This window comes from Symphalangus syndactylus, chromosome X, assembly GCF_028878055.3.
Source record: "Symphalangus syndactylus isolate Jambi chromosome X, NHGRI_mSymSyn1-v2.1_pri, whole genome shotgun sequence".
NCBI classification, from domain to species: Eukaryota; Metazoa; Chordata; class Mammalia; order Primates; family Hylobatidae; genus Symphalangus; species Symphalangus syndactylus.
In genome coordinates this window covers 34,253,300-34,272,810 of record NC_072447.2, presented here as the reverse complement: position 1 = coordinate 34,272,810, position 19,511 = coordinate 34,253,300, and the positions used below count along the sequence as shown (strand labels likewise).

The following is a 19,511-nucleotide window of genomic DNA, read 5'->3' as shown; positions in this document are numbered from 1 at the left end:
CTTTGGGAGGCCAAGGCAGGAGGACTGTTTGAGGCCAGGAGTTTGAGACCAGCCTGGGCAACATAGTGAGACCCCATCTCTACAAAAAATTTTAAAATTAGCTGGGCATGGTGGCGTGCCTGTAGTCTCAGCTACTCAGGAGGCTGAGGTAGGAGGATCACTTGACCCCAAGAGTTTGAGGTTGCAGTGACCCAAGATCACACCACCACACTCCAGCCTGGGTCACAAAGCAAGAACCCCCCTCAAAAAAAAAAAAAAAAAAAAGACCTTCAGTCTCTCTGGTATTCCCTACCTGCTCCGGTATTCCCTACCTGAAGTTCTAGACACACTGAACTTCTGACCTATCACTAAGCCTGCTCTGCTGTCTTACTTATAGGTCCAATATAAGCAGGCCACCCTCTAGCCTTCCTTCTCTCCCCATGTCAGGAATAAATTTCTTCCTCATCTTCATACTTACAACATTTAAGACATAATTTGGGGTTTTTGTTTGTTTGTTTAGGGACAGGGTCTCCCTCTGTTGCCTAGGCCAGAGTACAGTGGTGCAATCATAGCTCACTGCAGCCTTGAACTCCTCAGCTCAAGCAATCCTCCTGCCTCAGCCTTCCAGGTAGCTGGGACCACAGGAGAACACCACCGTGCCTGGCTTATTTTTTATTTTTATTTTTTAAAGATGAGATCTTGGCCAGATGCCATGTTTCAGAAGCCTGTAATCTCAGCACTTTGGGAGGCCAAGGCGGGCGGATTGCCTGAACTCAGGGGTTTGAGATTAGCCTGGGCAACATGGTGAAACCCCGTCTCTACTAAAAATACAAAAATAAGCCAAGCATGATGGCACATGCCTGTAATCCCAGCTGCTCAGGAGGCTGAGGCAGGAGAATTGCTTGAACCCGGGAGGTGGAGGCTGCAGTGAGCCAAGAGCACGCCAGTGCACTCCAGTCTGGGCGACAGAGTGAGACCCTGTCTCAGTGATAATAATAAAGAGGTCTTGCTGTGTTGCCCAGGTTGGTCTCTCAAACTCCTGGCTTCAAGTGATCCTCCCACCTTGGCCACCCAAAGTGCTGGACTGCAGGCGTGAGCCACCATACCCTACCCAGACTTGAGTTTATTATAATATTTATCAGGTTGAGTTGTTAACTATTTATATGTTTATTTCCCATCAGATTTTTTTTTTGAGGAAAGCAGGGGTTTTTTGTATTTGTCATAGTTCATACTTGATAAAAGTTGTGCTAGGTTATGTGTGTTCTTTGTGTGCATGTGTGTGTATGTGTTCTTAAAAGCATTGTTTTTTGTAAATATTTCTGTAGCCCCAAACAAAATATAAATTCATTAAAATAAGAAAGTTATCTTCAGTTTGTTTTATATTCCTGTGTACCTAAAACACTCAATAAATATTAATTTGAATGCCAAAATTAAATTTATATATGAATTAGTAGTAGAATGTTCTAGAATAGGATTAACGTATTGCCTTATTTGGTAACCATGTTCTGTTGAAATTTTCCTTATAGGTGTTGATTTGGAATATATAATTCAACTCATAGCCTGTACAAATATATATACAAAATGGTGGTATAGTAATACTAATTTTGCACTTTTTCTAGGTTTTAAAACGACAAGGCTATGATGCTGCTTGTGATATATGGAGTCTTGGTGTCCTACTCTATACAATGCTTACCGGGTGAGTGTATACCATATGTTCTAAGCACCTAAGCATTTGTTCATCAATATTTTGCTTAAGTTATCTAGGTTTTTGTTTTGTTTGGGGTTTTTTTTGTTTGTTTGCTTTTTCTTTAGAAACAGGGTCTCACTCTGTTGCCCAGGCTGGAGTACAGTGACACAGTCATAGTTCACTGTAGCCCCAAACTCCTGGGCTCAAGCAATCCTCTCACCTCAGCCTCCCGAATAGGACTAGCTAGGACTACAGGGGTGCACCACCACACCTGCCTAATTTCTTTATTTTTTTGTAGAAACAGGGTCTTGCTGTGCTGCCCAGGCTGGTTTCAAACTCCTGGGCTCAAGTGATCCTCCTGTCTTGGCCTCTCAAAGTGCTGGGATTACAGGCATGAGCCACTGTACCTGGCCTATGTAGGTTTTTTTAAATTCAGATGTTGTCATATCTTTCCATGTTTTCTCATGTTATCTAACATATACAATTCTGTAACAATTCCACATTTATGGCTATATCATTAGTGATTTTTTATAATGTGCTATTTATTAATGTCTCGAGGTCCTAAATTGATTTTTTCCGTACTTTTTTTGTACTCTTGTCATGTGAGAAACATAGACTTTTTTTTTTTTTTTTTTTTTTTTTTTTTGAGACGGAGTCTTGCTCTATCACCCAGGCTGGAGTGCAGCAGCATAATCTCGGCTCACTGCAACCTCCGCCTCCCAGGTTCAAGCAATTCTCCTGCCTCAGCCTCCCGAGTAGCTGGGACTACAGGCACGCACTATCACGCCCGGCTAATTTTTGTATTTTTAGTTGAGACAATGTTTCATCATGTTGGCCAGGCTGGTCTCAAACTCCTGACCTCGTGATCCACCCACCTTGACCTCCCAAAGTGCTGGGATTACAGGCATGAGCCACTGTGCCTGGCCTACACTATTTCTTAATGTTTTATTCTATAATGTGTCAGGTCTTAAAATATTTATATTATTGTATATTAAATATAATTAATATTTTATAACCTATACTTTACCTGGTGCCTTATGGAGCTTCATTGTGTTGATTTTTTTCACTTTGGTAGATTTTAATAAAATATTACATTAACTGAATTAGAGTACTTTTGAGATTACCAACCAAATAATGAATTTTATTCATTAATATTTAATTTTATTATAAATTAGTTACACTCCATTTGCAAATGGTCCTGATGATACACCAGAGGAAATATTGGCACGAATAGGTAGCGGAAAATTCTCACTCAGTGGTGGTTACTGGAATTCTGTTTCAGACACAGCAAAGGTAAGTATGGCTTCCTATTATAAGATTTTGAGAAAATAACTTTTTATGATCCATAGTAAGAAGAAATACTACCAGTTAGAAACCTTTGTTTATAAATTAGTATGTTAAAGTGATGTTACCAAATAATTTGAACTCAAAAATGGACCCATTATTTTGTTTCTTTCCCAGCTGACATTGGTTTGGCCTTATTATTTATACTTTTAAAACTATTTCTCACTGAAGAACATGATAAATAATAACTGTGGTAGTCTTCATGATTTGTCTGTCTATTGTGTGCCTCACACGCCACTTTACCTAAATTATGTCATGTAATCCTCATAACACCCTGTGAAATAGGTGGCAGTATCCCCATTTCACAGAAGGAAACCAGAGCCCAGAATGTTAGTTTGAACTTGTCCATGTTACATACCAGGTAAACATGGGTGCTTCAAACTAAATATGATTCCACAGCCCTCATTCTCTAGAATAATTATACCATGTTCTATTTTTAATTCAGATTATGAAGAAAGGGGTTTCGGTTTTTTCACAATAAACAGATGTATAGTTTCATAGCATCTGCATGAAATCATTTGAAGAGTCCTTCTCACTGGAAGATCTGCCATCCCCTGAATAGCACTGACTTGCTTTCCAACTCTGTTCTATTTTCACTTTTTTCATAGAGAATTCTTTAAAAAAAAAATGAAGTTTTTTACTTCAAAATAAGAAAAACAGAATAGATAAAGAGGTTACATATTGGTAAAAGTGCATATTCTTTTTTCTTAGGGGTGAAAGCTTGAGTTGAGGTGATCGTATAAGTAAATAGAACACATCAAAAGTGTATATAGATTCTATTGGCATAGGGCCTGAAGCCTCAGTTGACCAATTTAATGTCTGTATAGATAATATTTGGTTTTATAACTGCATTTAAAATGAAATGTTGGCCAGGCGCGCTTGCTCACGCCTGTAATCCTAACACTTTGGGAGGCCGAGGTGGGCGGATCACTTGAGGTCAGGAGTTCAGAACCAGCCTGGCCAACATGGTGAAACCCCATCTCTACTAAAAATACAAAAAAAATTAGCCAGGTGTGGTAGCAGGTGCCTGTAATCCCAGCTACTCGGGAGGCTGAGGCAGGAAAATTGCTTGAACTAGGGAGGCGGAGGTTGCAGTGACCCAAGAGTGCAACCCTGCACTCCAGCCTGGGTGACAGAGCAAGACTCTGTCTCAAAAAATAAATAAAACTAAATAAATAAAATGAAATGTTAGCCTTTACCTTTTTCTAACAATGTCTTAAACCAGATAATTCATTTCTCTGGGTACTTGTTTCCTTTGTAGTTCCCTTATTGAGTGCCTACAATGTGCTTAATAAATGAAAGCCTTAGAGATAAAAGATGTGACAAAGATAGAAATCCCAAGCCCAGGTTACTCACAGTCTAGTTGGGAGACAGCCAAAAATATACGGTACAGTGTCACATGTGCTGTAACAGTGGTACAGTTTCTGTGCTAAAGAAGTTCACAGACGATGCTTAGTCAGAAGGATTTTAAGGAAAGCTTTCCAGAAGCAGTGAAGGAGTTTGCCAGGCAGATTTGGGGAGCAGAAAGATGTAGTCCTAAGCTGAGGTATCAGCACATGCAGATAGGTGGTGATGATAGCATGAGAATAGTAGAATGCCTCCAGGCTGGTCATTCCATGTGACTAGTGCAGGGTTGCATGGGAGAGGATAGCTGATGAACCCAGATTGTGAAAGGCTTTGTGGCTTATGCTGAGGATTGTGGGCTTAACTCTGGGTATTGTGGAGCTGTGAAAACACATATTAAGGAGTGCAGTGATCGATTTTCCTTTTTAAAGTGCATTCTGTGGAGCAGTAATTCTTAGCTATGGAGTCCACCACAAACTTTGTCATGATAGGTTGTGAGGTATATTAAGTATATGTTACCAATAATAAAATATCAGGGCTTACACATTGATTTTTTAATAAGTTAAAGCAAGTGGAGGTTATCACTGTGATTTTCTTCATTCACTTATATCCGGGTATGCTTTTTTGGTGAGAGAGGAAGGGCAGGTGAGAATGGAGACACAGAGCATAAAAAATTACATCCAACTCACAGCCTATCTTATAGATTCCATGTTATTACTAGTAACTGTTGCTAATATGTAGTTAAGACTTGTGATTACAAGCATAATTCCATGATTAGCCACAAGATAGAAGGGAGGGCTCTATCAATCTGGGTGTATCCCCTCAAGAGCAAGTTACATATGTGAATGTTGTCAGACATGTGGGTCATATGTGGCTTTGAGAGCAAGAAGACTACAGTTGGCATTTACTGAGCATTTATATGCCAAGGACTATGCTAACACCTTTACCTATGTTGTTTCATTCAGTCCTCACTGACCTAATATTAGGGACAGTACTTGTAAGGTTTTGCAATATTTCAGGTCATGAATGATGAGGGACCTATATTAGAGCAGTTGTGATGGAATTTGAGCCAAATGGAAGAGAAATTGAGGAGGCAAAATAGACTTGATGGTTTATTATACATAAGAAATTAGAGAAAAGCAGTTATAATGTATGTAGTCCCCATTTCTACCTTGGGCAGATGGATGAGGGGTAGTATCCTTCACTGATTTGTAGAATACAAAAGAAGTAGTTTTGAGAGGAGTGGTGGTTGCAGATTTGGACATTATAAATTAAGAGATGTATGTCCATCAGGCAACTGTCTATATGGTTATAGGTCTTAAAAGAGAAGTCTGGGGTGACACTTAAGAGTTGTCATCATCCATAGTAGCTAAAGCCATGAATATGAATGAGATTATCTGAGCAGAGTGGTAAGAGAGCCAAGGAAGGAATTCTGGAGAGCACCGCTTAAAGAGAAAGCTTAGGAGGAGTAGCCATTAAAGGGGCTGTAGTAAGACAAGTAGTTTGAAGTGAGTTCGCCAAAAGTTCATTAACGTATAGATTTGATTAAAATTATAATTGAGTTTTGTTGTACTCCTGGACAGTTTTGCAACCTTTTATGCAATTTTAAGCACTTTTGCCTACTTTCAGAATTGCAAAAGGGAGGTTCCTAATTTTTTTTATTTTTATTTCCAGCTCTGTTCAACTGCGTATCCCTGTTCTTAGCTGTTAATAACTAAAAGTAAGAAACCATAAGTGTCTCATAGCAGAGGAGTACCTGGGACAACATCACCCCAATTCCCAAGATCTAGTTAACCACCAGATTCTGTCAGTTCTTTATCCTAAATACCTCCATTTTTCTCTTTTTGTTTTTTTTGTTTTTTTTTTTTTGAGACAGAGTCTTACTGTGTTGCCCAGGCTGGAGTTGCAGTGGTGTGATCACAGCTCACTGCAACCTCAAACTTCTGGACTCTAGCTATCCTCCCACCTCAGCCTCCTGAACAGCCGGGACTACAGGCATGCACCACCACTCCCAGCTAATTTTTAAATTTTTTGTAGAGATGGAGTCCCACTACGTTGCCCAGGCTGGTCTCGAACTCCTGGGCTCAAGTGATCCTCCCACTTTGGCCACCCAAAGTGCTGGGATTACAGGCATGAGCCACCACGCCCAGCCCAATTTTCTTCATTATATACACCTCCCTGAAGCTGTCATCTTTCACCAGTCCATTTTCCTCCACACTCAGTGAGTGTGATCTTTCTACTTAACCACATCACTCCCTAACTTTAAACACTTTATTACCATCAAATAAGTCCACATTTGCAAATATGGCTTACAGGGACTTTCCTGATCTGGTCCCTTCTCATCTCTCCCACTTTATCCACTGCCACATTCACCTTCACAGTAAATTTATGCTGTAGCCGCATTGTACTGCTGCCATTTCCTTAACTGTGACATCTTTTCTCCCACCTGAGAGCGTTCCTCCAAATTCACTCTCCATTCTCTCTACTCTACCTGAGGTAGTGTTTCCCCCTTCCTTTCTATAATCTAGCTCCTGCTTATCCTACAGGTCTTATCTTCCTCTTAAAAAGTCCCTTTTAAGCCACCTAGCCCAGTACAGTCAGGTATCTCTGTGTCCCTCTAGCTGCACCTGGTGTTTGTTCAACCTGTCAAAGAACTTACTTGCTTTGTGATTATTGATTCTTTATCTCTCCTTCACCGAACTGAAAACTTCATGAAGTCAGAGTTCATTTTGTCTTTTTTTTTTGAGACAGGGTCTTGCTCTGTTGCCCAGGCTGGAGTACAGTGTTTCAATCACGGCTCACTGCAGCCTTGACCTCCTGGGCTCAAATGATCCTCCGCCTCAGCCTCCCAAATAGCTGGGACCTCAGGCATATGCCACCACACTCAGCTTTTAAAAAAAAAAAAAAATTGTAGAGACAGGACCTCACTATGTTGCCTAGACTTCATTTCTGTGTTGTTCACTGCTAACTACCCAGTGCCTAGCAGAATGCCTGGCCTTTAATGGATACTTAACAAATGTATTTTGAATGAAAAATTTTAAAAATGGTGGCTTTTATAAATGACAGTGGTGTTATTTTGAAGACTGTAAAACCACGTAGCGATTATATGCATCTACATTCCATGCATAGGAATGGCATTTAGATAGATATGCAGTGCTAACAGTGACTGTCTCTGGAAGAGTGGGATTATGGAACTGTTCCTCATGTGCTTTCACTTTCCAGTAGTTTCAGATTATTCTCTAATGCCCATGAGTTGCTTTTGAAGTAGGAAAAAAAAATACTATAATCTTTTCAGGGGGCATTTAGAGCCCTCCAATTAAATTCCTATGATTGGACATTAATGTTGTTTTTCACTATTACCAGCAGCACAAAAAAAAATCTTAAGTAACTGAATATTACTTAAAAATAAACTGGCCGACCACAGTGGTTCGCATCTGTAATCCTAGCACCTTGAGAGGCTGAAGCGGGAGTAACACTTGCATCCAGGAGTTAGAGACCAGCCTGGGCAACATGATGAAACCCCATCTCTACTAAAAACATAAAAGTTAGCCAGGCATGGTGGCGGACACCTGTAGTCCCAGCTCCTTGGGAGGCTGAGGTGGGAGGATCACTTGAGCCCAGGAGACAGAGGTTGCAGTGAGCCAAGATCATGCCACTGCACTCCAGCCTGGGCGACAGAATGAGACCCTGTTTCAATAAATAAATAAATAAATAAATAAACAAACAAACAAACAAACCTGCAAAAATGTAGGAAACTCAGAAAATCTGAAGGAAAAAAGAGCCAGAGTACTTAAAGATATATAAAATGTGCTAAACTGACCCCTTGTGATGCACCAAATTACTGTTATTTAGCAGGGAAAAAACGGAGACTGATTTTTTTTCCACCAAATTACCATGTTGACCAAAGAGCTGCTACCAGAAAAAGCAGTATCATAGAAGCTAAGGAAGAATGTTTATTAGTATCAAGAGCCATAGAAAAAGAAGCAAAACAAAAGGTTTAAGCTTGTTTTATTATTCCCATTACAGGACCTGGTGTCAAAGATGCTTCATGTAGACCCTCATCAGAGACTGACTGCTGCTCTTGTGCTCAGACATCCTTGGATCGTCCACTGGGACCAACTGCCGCAATACCAACTAAACAGACAGGATGCACCACATCTAGTAAAGGTGAGCAGCCCCATACAGTCACCGTTTTCCACATGTCCTCCAGGAGAGACTTCAAGAAGCCCTGTCCATGCCCCCAGCACCTTTCTCTTTCATCCTGCATCCGGTTCTGTTGTGGGATTCTCTTACAGTGGATGACTTAGAAAAGCTCAAGGCATATCAATATATTAGTAATAAAACTAGTTTAAGAGCGACTTTTGAATTCCTCTCAGTCTACATAAATAGGTATTCACTATCAATAAGGACAGATTAAGCTTATGGGTTTCCCAACTTAAAGAGCATGCCTTCCTGTCTCTTTAGTGCCTTTATGCATTAAAGGAATGCAAAGGGAAAAAATGTTGAATAGTCCTGAGAGAAGTGAGGACTGCCTGTTGTGAGCCTATCTTTGTTCTCTCTCGTACATAATTTTAACCTCCATGTTGGCCTCTACAGTTTTGGTTAAGTCAGTGGATTTGACCGGTGTGGTTATTTTCATTATGAACCAAATAAAATCCATATACATTTGCATATGAAAAAACTCTTCATTTTGTATTTGTGTACATGTGACTATCCATTGTCATTTTTGTTATTACCTTTATTTCCTTTGTTCAGGGTGCCATGGCAGCTACATACTCTGCTTTGAACCGTAATCAGTCACCAGTTTTGGAACCAGTAGGCCGCTCTACTCTTGCTCAGCGGAGAGGTATTAAAAAAATCACCTCAACAGCCCTATGAAGTGACCTCAGTGAGATATTTGGTACCATGGTGTAAGCTGATAGCACAAGTTCTGGCGACAGGTAGCACATATCTGAGAGACACCTGCAAGCACACACTGTCCCAGCTGGTACCCATCATGCTGCTGTTCCTGCTGCTGCTCCTGCTTTCGTCTCTTCTCGCTTTAAATGATTGTTAGCAAGTTAGATTTTCCTGGAGCTTCAGAAGAAATGAAAATGGAAACATGATGAAGATATAGTCACTGAATCAATGAGAAAAATAATGAACATATGAATACCACCTAAAAATACACTGAATAAAGTACACCATATAGCATTATTTTTATAGGAAATATTTCATGTCCCTTAAATATTCTTTGTTAGTTATAGGGATGGACAGTTTATGTTAAGCACTTAGCTTAAACAATCCGTTTATATTAGCACTGTATCCCTTGTGCCATCCAACATTTTGTATGTTTTTGTAAACAGTTCATATACAGTACATTTCTGTACTGCTTTCTTTAATGTATACATGCCTTGTTTAACTTGGAATCTATTATTATTAATCAATTGACTATTAAATCTGGTTAAATAGTTCACCTGGATTAACAGTATTGTTGGACAGCCCTAAAAATGGCCAGATTGTGGAACAGCTGTTGAATGTAATACTTCCAAAATGTACATATCTTTCCCCATGTCTGTTTCACTGGTTCGTTCATTTATTTGTTTCTTAAAGTCAGGTGCTCTGTCAGACTAACCTAGAGAGCTGTTATGGTAGAGAAAGTTATCATTTGTGTGTGGCATGAAGTCAAGAATACACCTATGAAGTTAGTCCATATACTTTGCAACTCCTTAGAGTTCTTTTTTCCTTAATTAAGGAAGTAGTCCTTGCACTTCTAATTTTACATAGCATCCATACTTAGAATTTGGCATATCATCTGGGATTTTGCCAATATACGTCAAAGCCCTTTAAGAGTCATGGTAAGGAGATTGGTGAAGGAAAATTTAGCAACAGGTAATTGAAGTCCTATTGGATATTTCATGTTTAAATAGATATTCTATATTAAACACTAATTTAAATGTAATAAAGGCCAAAGGCCTCTGTATGAAATTGGATTTAAACTTTCTTATTTTAGGGAATAAAACATTATTGATCAAACAGTATCTGTTCTAACCTAAAATTATAGGTAGGGCAGGCTAAATGAACAGCATTGAGTGTTTTCTGAATCCCTCATGATAATGTATAGCCACATACTGCTTCCTTTGACTTCAGGAATGATCAGTTTTCGTAATGGCCACTGGGCCTGCTTAGATTGCAGTATTCATTATCTGCATCTAATTTGGTAGTTTCCACAATCGTATTTGATGAAAGAAACTTCAGTGCCCATTAGTACCTGTGTCTTTGCCAAGCTGCCTAGCATACATCAGTATGTAATGTAAAAGACATATGAGCAAGAAAAAAGTGATTTAACTTACCTCATCAAGAATGTACCCATACAGGCTGGGTGCAGTGGCTCACGCCTGTAATCCCAGCATTTTGGGAGGCCAAGGCAGGTGGATCACCTGAGGTCAGGAGTTTGAGACCAGCCTGGCCAACATGGTGAAACCCCATCTCTACAGAAAAATACAAAAATTAGCTGGGCATGGTGGCGCGTGCCTGTAATCCTAGCAACTCAGGAGGCTGAGGCAGGAGAATCACTTGAACCTGGGAGGTGGTGGTTGCAGTGAGCCAAGATCACGCCATTGCACTCCAGCCTGGGCGACAGAGTGAGAGACTGTCTCAAGAAGAAAAAAAAAAAAAAAAAAAGAATGTACTCATATGGATTTTTGTTAGTCATCATGTAATAAGCCATTTATATCAGAAACCTTTTTTCCTGCCACAGAAGCTTTAAATTTTCCCCTAAGAGTACAAAGCCAAGAGAGTGTGGTTTATCTAAATGTCCTGAAATCCACTTGTCATTCCTTAATTTCTCCTCTATGCAATTAAAGAGAAAGGGGAAATCTATAACATTTCTTTTGCCTAAGTGACACAAAAATGATTACTGCATAGAAATCAAATGTAAGTTTAGCTTCTAAATGAAATAATGTATAGGGGGGATGTCAGAATGTCTAGACAGAGAAAGTATTTTCAAATTCTTGATTATATGGATGCTAACTATTAAAAGCTGCTTTCCATTGCCTGGAAAGAGAGCTTTTTTCCCTCCTCTATTCAGTGTTTCAAACTATGGTCATCTCAAATTATTGTCACTTTTAAAATGTTAATGTCATTCTGAGCAGAAAAAGATATATTTTCAGATTTTTTACACTGATGCTACTCCATAATTGCTTAGGAGTATTGTCCATCATAGTCTTTTAGAACTAGAAGTAAACACATAAATCCTTATAAATTACCCGATCCAACTTTCTCATATTGCATGTAGAGAACCTGAGACACATATCAAAGTCTAGAATCCTTAACTTCTCCCCATTTCGTTTTTTTCCCCCCTCATAACACCATGCTGCCTTTCCTTCATATGATCAGCAACCAGTAGCTGCGTTCAAAAACTACATATTTCTTGGGCAGTCCTCTACTGGTATGTGATGCCAACTTTTATTTCTTTTGAAAATAATTGCTTTCTTTGCCTAGTCAAGCAGCCAATTTTATTGGAGAAAAGCAAGTTATATGTTCACAAAATGGAAGGCTTTCTACCTAAATTTATTTCATCTGTGGTCCTGTTATTCTCTTCCATTGCTTTTGACATACAGTGGAAAAACTTGGCCAACAATGTGCTCTAAATACAGTGCTTGTGTTGGGTTAACTTTTCCATTAATTTCTCAACGTCAATTCTTCAGGCCCCTACAGTTGTGATATTGAGGCCCCTAAAGGCTTCCGCCTTTCACCACTTAGTGCTGCCAGTTACTGAGGCTTCTCCCAGAAGGTATCAGTCCAGTCTTAAAGATATTTCATTGTGAAAGAAGAAACTAAACTATCAGGCCTCTTTTACAAAATGAGAGATTGAGTTTAAGCTTGTCAAGCACATACTGGAAAGTATGAATTACACTACCATGTGTTTTGTATCTTCCCTTTCAAGTGATGATGTTAAATGAAGGTAAGTTTTTAATCCTTTTTTAATTTTTGTTTTTTATAAATCATTTCAGCTTTTTCTGGTTTATAGAGGTGTCTAATTTCTAATGCAACAGACCCCCAACTTTAACAGATTTGATATGGATGCATTTATTCACAAACAACCCCAAAAGTCCAAAAATGTAATAATTTTGACAAGGCCCAAAGTTGAGATGCTATGAAGCTTGTGTGTGTGAAAAGTCAGTTATGATTGTCTGGAGAGAAGCAGTGGTGTGTATGCTATAGAGTTTCCACATTTCACATGCACTGTACTCCGAAAAGCGGGTTTGGGTCAACCATTTCCCATCTCTTTTTAAGAAGTGACTGCTATTGGGGCCAGGGGACATCATGGGAGGTGGGGCTGTCCAGTTAGCTGTGCCCTGCACCTTCAGCCCAGGAAAGATTTGAACAGAGCAAAGGCTTCAAGAGAGGGCAGAATGTATTCGGCACAAAAGGGACTCAGGTAAGCCCAGCCTGGGATGAGGGCAGAAAAGCATTCAAGATTGCAGGCCTTGCTATGGATGCGCTTAATCACCATGGAGGCCAGCAATACCCATCTCAACATGGCTTTGATATTCTCTACTTCCTGGCCTTTACAAATGACCTATAATTTTTCAGTTTGCTTTACTATATTTTATAAAGAAAATTCTATCTTATGGTTGATTGAGCATTGAGACTCATGAAGGCATTAGGATAGATAGCTCAGGAATGTAAAGGTTCAGAAAAGGTCTGTTTTCTCAGATTAACAAATATGATGGATTCCATGGCTGACCTTGGTGCTTAAACCAGGAGGTTTCAATCTAGTCCTAGAGTTGTGTCCCTCTGAAAGGCCCAATGCCATGTAACTAACTTTAAACTGGATATATACTTTGAGCCTTACTTAATTCACAGATAAGTTGACTTAACTCAGTATTTTTATTTCAATTAATGAAAATAGTCCTCTTTTCAACCCCAGGTTGCTTACATTTTGCTGGTCTCCCCAAGTGACCATTGGTGGAGACCAATTAATGAAGGAATGAAATTCACTTTCTTGGGACTGTGGTATTCAACAGAGCCACACTTAACCACTTTTTCCAATGAAGAATCTCCAGAATGATAATGCCCAAATATGGATGGCCAAGAAGAATTTGTATCTACAGTGTGCTTTATGTGTTTTTGACACTGCTGTATTCTGTGTGATCAAGTGATTTGCAACTGCTTCCAATGTGACTGAGTGTTCTCAAAGAATTCTAGTAACTAAGTCAACTTAATTTTCTTAAGCCTGGTATTACTATCAGCCTCACATTTACCACTTTGATTCTAGTTTTTTAACTGTTCATAACAGGGCATACCGAGGGTTGGGATGAGAGCCTACTTCCTACCTCTTAAGGCACTTTTCTCATTATTTTGCCATATAATCTTGAACTGCATGATAAGCTGTTTAAATGTCCATGACTTCTCCCAGAGCAACTAGCAAAGTATATGACATTTTGAATAGAGATTAGTGGAAAGGCAAATATAGAGATTTAAGTTCAGAGGTACAAACCTCAATAAAACCTCTTTAGAGCACATGCCATAAGTAGAGTATATGTAAACGTATATGAGAAGAGAGTCGCTATAATAGTCCTCTCTAAGTAGATTAGTTTATTGTCTAATGGAAGTGAACATCTTTACTCCTATTATCACCATAGTACTGAATGAACTGTATAATGAGTTTTTCAAACAAGTATTTAAAATAGAACTTTCACGTACAAAGCAAGGGCATAAAGATTTTGGTTTCTGTTTCTGTAAGTGTAGTTTACCATCTAAAGCTTTGTTTTTTAATTTTAAAAAAAGCTTCAAGGTATTGCCATTCCTTAGCATCCTTACTGATTATGGGTGATGAGTTTTTAACTCTTAAAATCATATACATGTATTAGTTTATCTTAACTGTTGCCCTAAGCAAAAGGGAAGGTATACACCTAAGGGATGTACTTATTTTGCATTTTTGGTCATGGGTGGGAATGGGGTGGGTGCCTACTTAAATAGTTTTTAAAAAAGAAAAAAATCACAAATATTTTTCTACTATTATATATGATCTTTCTTTATACTAGTTTCTCTCTAGTAAGGCATGCCAGAAGCCCAAGATACCATATCATGAATTCTTACGTATTGTACCTTTTGTTGGTGGTTAAATCGCATCAGATGCTTGGCATTGCTGCCATAATTATAAAATGCTTGTAAAGGATCAAATATCAGTAAATACTTTAAATTGTTTTACTTAAGAGTCTAATCTGGGAAGTTTTCAAATCATACTATTAATGTGTAAGCTCTTCAGATGTATCCATGAATAATCCTGGAACAATATTGCTTGTATTCCTGTCATAGAACAGGTTTTGTAATCTTTAAAAGAAATGAAAATTTATATAATAAAGTTTCAAATCAATGCATGTTTGTCCCTTTTATCAGATTATTTTGATCATGTAATCCTTTATAATGTGAAATTCTATCCAAAGTATATTTTTGAAACTAGATTGATAGAACTTAAAACAGGAATATTTGAGTTAAGAAGTGCAAAATAATTTTTCCATGCATAATCTTGTTTCATTCAAAGGGTTTGTCAAGTCAAACACATAAATCATAGATCTTACCCAATACCAAACTTTAATGAATCAAAGGATATGGGACGATCACCAGACACAGATGAAATATTCTTTTTTTAGAGAAGTCCAAAATGTTAGAGAGTCCAGCTCCAAAAATGGCCCTTTTCTCTCTCGGTGCACTTTGGATTCAAAAAGGACAAGTTTCTTTCTGAGCGTTGTATGTGGAGACCTTGTTCAAACAAAGGGAGTCATTTGATTTTGCAACATCTCCTTTTTATACTTCATTATGCAGTTTAAATGAGCCCTCATTCTCCAGCCAGTCATGCCTCATGAATCCACAAATCCCAAGTTTTACAATAAACCATCTATAAAGACCAAGTATATCTTGCTAAAAGCATTTTAGAGATAAGGACTTTACATTTTCTGTCTAATAATAAATATCAGCACATTTTAGAGGAAATTTGATTGAGTTCATTGATTCCTAGTAGAGAGGGAATGGGTTATATAGGCCTGAAGTTAGCCTTTTCTTGCCCAGTTGACATTTCTTAGTAGTTCCATGTTGTGAAATACCACACATTGAGTGACTTAATCAGAATTTATTTTCTCACAGTTCTGGAGGCTGAAAGTCCAAGACCAGGGTGCTTGTAGGGTTGGGTTCTTCAGAGACCTCTCTCTGGCTTACAGTTGGCCGCCCTCTTGCTGCCTCTTCACATGGTTGGTCCTCTGTGCATGTGCAGCCTTGGTGTTCCTTTTTTTATAAAGACACCAGTCACGTTGCATTAGAGCCCCACCCTAACAGCCTCATTTTAATTCAATCACCTCTCTAAAGACTTTATCGTCAAATACTGTTACATTCTCAGGTACTGGGGTTGGGACTTCAACATAAGCATTTGGGGAAGATAACAATTCAGCCCATAACAGCTGGTTTAGGGGCTATCCACTTGGATTTAGGTGCTCGAGATAAGATGGCGACCTTCAAGGTCTACTTGGCATTATGCTGAGGCAAGGTAGGAATGTTAACTGTATTTGCTTTCTACTATTTTTGTAACAAATTACTACAATTTAGTGGCTTAAAACAACACAAATTTGTTATCTTACAGTTCTGGAGATCAGAAGTCCAATACAGGTCTCACTGAGCTAAAATCAAGGTGTCAGCACGGCTGCTACGTTCCTTTCCGGAGGCCCTAGGGAAGAATTGTTTCCTTGCCTCTTCCAGTTTCTAAAGGCTGCCTCCATTCCTTGACTTACGGCCCATTCCTTCATCTTCAAAACCAGCAACAGTGGGTTAAGTCCTCTCCACATGCATCTTTTTGCCCCTCTTCTTCTGCCTCTTCCGCCTCTAAGGACTCATGTGATTAGATTTCACCCACGCAGGTAATCTAGGATAATCTCTCCATCTCAAGGTCAACAGATTAGCAACATTAATTGCATCTGCAACTTTTGTTCCCTGTTGCCATGTGAGATAACATATTCACAGATTCCAGGGATTTGGACATGGACATCTTTGAAGTTCATTAGTCTGCCTACCATGGTTATAGAAACAACTGGCTTCTCAGACAGACTGACACAGAGTAGCAGTATTGGCCATGGTCAGGCTTCTGCAGCTTTATGTTAATGTACCCTGAATTCATAGAATTGACACACTAAAAAAAGCTAGGTAAAGGAAGTGCAGGATGCTGTAGGAATATTTATTTAGCAGGGTTGCCTAGGGATTAGAGCAGACCTTCTAAGGAAACAGTTATTAATCTGAGACCTAAAAGGGCAAGGGAGAAGGGTAGAATAGAATGTATAGAAATTCGGAATTAGAGGCACTCAAAATTAAAAGTTCTGTATGACTAGAACTTAAAAAGTAAGAGAAGAAGAAATATGTGAGGCTCGAGATAAGCAGGAGCCAGATCATCAAAGGCATAATAAATCATATTAAGGAATTTGAATTTTATCCCTTTGGGGTTTTCCCCCACAGTCCCCAGTCTTAATTTCCTTTTTTATCCAGACTGAAACTCATGGCCCCATAGTTGATAATCTGAACTTCTCTCTCAGAAGCACCCACAACTTCCTTATATCTTTCCCTTATTCTGCACCCACTGAGCAAAAAAAAAAAAAAAAAAAACTCCAATCCTGGATCATTTTGGTTAATGATTGTATGCAGTCAGCTATTGTATGGAAGAAATGTAACCACCCAATGGATTCACCTTGCTCTGTGTAGACAGAGCCAATTTATCAAGACAGGAGAATTGCAATAGAGAAAGAGTAATTCATGCAGAGCCAGCTGTATAGGAGACTGGAGTTTTATTATTACTCAAATCAGTCTCCCTGAGCATTCAGGAATCAGTTTTAAAGGATAATTTGGTGGGGTGGGGAGGGGGGTGGGGGGCAGTGAGTCAAGAGTGCTGATTGGCCAGGTCAGAGATGAAATCACAGGAGATTGAAGCTGTCCTCTTGCAATGAGTCAGTTCCTGGGTGGGGGCCACAAGCTCATATTAGCCAGTTTATTGATCTGGGTGGTGCCAACTGATCCATCAAGTGCAGGGTCTGCAAAATCTATCAAGCACTGATCTTAGGCTTTATGATAGCGATGTTATCCCCAGGAGCAATTTGGGGAGAGTCAGAATCTTGTAGCCTCCAACTGCATGACTCCTAAACCATAATTTCTAATCTTTTGGCTAATTTGTTAGTCCTACAAAGGCAGTCTAGTCCCCAGGCAAGAAGAGGATTCATTTTGGGAAAGGGCTGTTATCATTTTTGTTTTAAACTGTAAACTAAATTTCTCCTAAAGTTAGTTCAGCCTACACCCAGGAATGAACAAGGACAGCTTGGAGGTTAGAAACAAGATGGAGTTGGCCAGGCACGGTAGCTCACGCCTGTAATCCCAGCACTTTGGGAGGCCGAGGCGGGCGAATCACGAGGTCAGGAGATCATAGACCATCCTGGCTGACATGGTGAAACCTCGTCTCTACTAAAAATACAAAAAATTAGCCAGGCATGGTGGCGGGCACCTGTAGTCCCAGCTACTCAGGAGGCTGAGGCAGAAGAATGGCGTGAACCCGGGAGGCGGAGCTTGCAGTGAGCCGAGATCGCGCCGCCACTGCACTCCAGCCTGGGCGACAGAGCAAGACTCCATCTCAAAAAAAAAAAACCTGCTGAAGATTACAGGTGATCTGGCCTCCTTACTTCTCCAGTCTCATCTCTTCAAATTCTTCCCTTGGCTCAATGCATTCTAGCCACGCTGACCTTCTTTCTTTTCTTCCTTCTTCCTTCTTTCCTTTCCTTCATTTATGTCCTTCCCTCCTTTCTCCTTTCCTTCTTTCTTTCATGGGGTCTCACTCTGTTGCCCAGGCTGAAATGCAGTGGCACGATCATAGCTCATTGCCTCCTCAAACTCCTGGGCTCTAAGGATCCTCCTGCCTCAGCCTCCCAAGTAGCTGGGACTACAGATATGAACTACCATGCCTGGCTTCTTTTACTGTGTGTTTATTATTTTAGAGATGGGGGGGGTGGGTCTCGCTATGTTGCCTGGGCTGGTCTCGAACTACTGGCCTCAAGCTCGATCTTCCCATCTCAGCCTCCTGAGTCACTGGGATTACAGGTGGAAGCCACTGCACCTGGCTTCTTGCTAGTTCCTGAATATACCAAGCACGCTCCCACTCAGGGCCTTTGCCCTTGCTGTTCTCTCTACCTAGAACACATTTCCCCCACATGTCCACACGACTCGCTTCCTTCCAAGTGATTAAGATGATCAGTCAGATGAGGGAACCATCCTACAGTAGAGAAATGAAACCCGATTTTTTTTTACCTCTTTGAGGTTTTATACTGGGTAATTGACAGAAACTTTTTATTTTTAAACATTTAGAGTTCCAGACTCTTAGAGTCTAACTACTTACCATGTACTAGGCACAATTGCTAATTGAATGCATTATATCAATTTAATTCTTGCAACAACCTAATGTGGTAAGTACTATTCTTTTTGTTTTGTTTTGTTCATTTGTTGGTTGAAGATGGAGTTTCACTCTTGTTGCCCAGGCTGGAGTGCAGTGGCGTGATCTTGGCTCACTGCAACCTCTACCTCCTGGGTTCAAGTGATTCTCCTGCCTCAGTCTCCCAAGTGGCTGGGACTATAGGCGCCTGCCACCATGCCCGGCTAATTTTTGAATTTTTGAGTAGAGATGGGGTTTCACCATGTTGGCCAGGCTGGTCTCGAACTCCTGACCTCAGGTGATTCGCCCACTTTGGCCTCCCAAAGTGCTGGGATTATAGGTGTGAGCCACTGCGCCCGGCAGGTTAGTACTATTCCTACATCCAATTTACAGATGAGAAAACGGAGACTTGTAAAGAGATTAAAACTTGCCCAAGAAAATAGAGTAATAAGTTACTGCAGAGCCTGAATTTAAACCCAGGTCTCTCTAACTCCAAAGCTCAAGTTCATAATTATTTGACCTTGAAGCAAAATTTAAATAAGTTTCATAAAAAATCCTTTCATCCTCAATTATGTAAATTGAAAAATACTGCAAATAGAAAGGAAACCCAGAACTTTGAGTCCCCCATTATCTTTCAATTTCACTCTAAGAAGTGCATCTGTCATTGGGTTTCTCAACATCAGCTCTGCTGATGTTTTGGGCTGGATAATTGTTTGCTTGTAT

At 39.7% G+C, this 19,511-nt stretch overlaps 1 protein-coding gene across 11 annotated transcripts in view; it reads left to right on the top strand.

Annotated features, from left to right (window-relative positions):
* The window catches only part of RPS6KA3 (ribosomal protein S6 kinase A3), a 113,641-nt gene extending 103,736 nt beyond the window's left edge, over nucleotides 1-9,905 (top strand). For all 11 annotated transcript variants that reach the window (XM_055266987.2, XM_063634979.1, XM_063634978.1 and 8 more), the window contains 4 exons: nucleotides 1,599-1,675; nucleotides 2,842-2,959; nucleotides 8,381-8,521; nucleotides 9,110-9,905. In XM_055266987.2, coding sequence (XP_055122962.2) covers nucleotides 1,599-1,675; nucleotides 2,842-2,959; nucleotides 8,381-8,521; nucleotides 9,110-9,232 — 459 coding nt within the window. In that variant the 3' untranslated portion in view covers nucleotides 9,233-9,905. The remainder of the gene's footprint in view (nucleotides 1-1,598; nucleotides 1,676-2,841; nucleotides 2,960-8,380; nucleotides 8,522-9,109) is intronic.
* The last annotated feature ends 9,606 nt before the right edge of the window (nucleotides 9,906-19,511 follow it).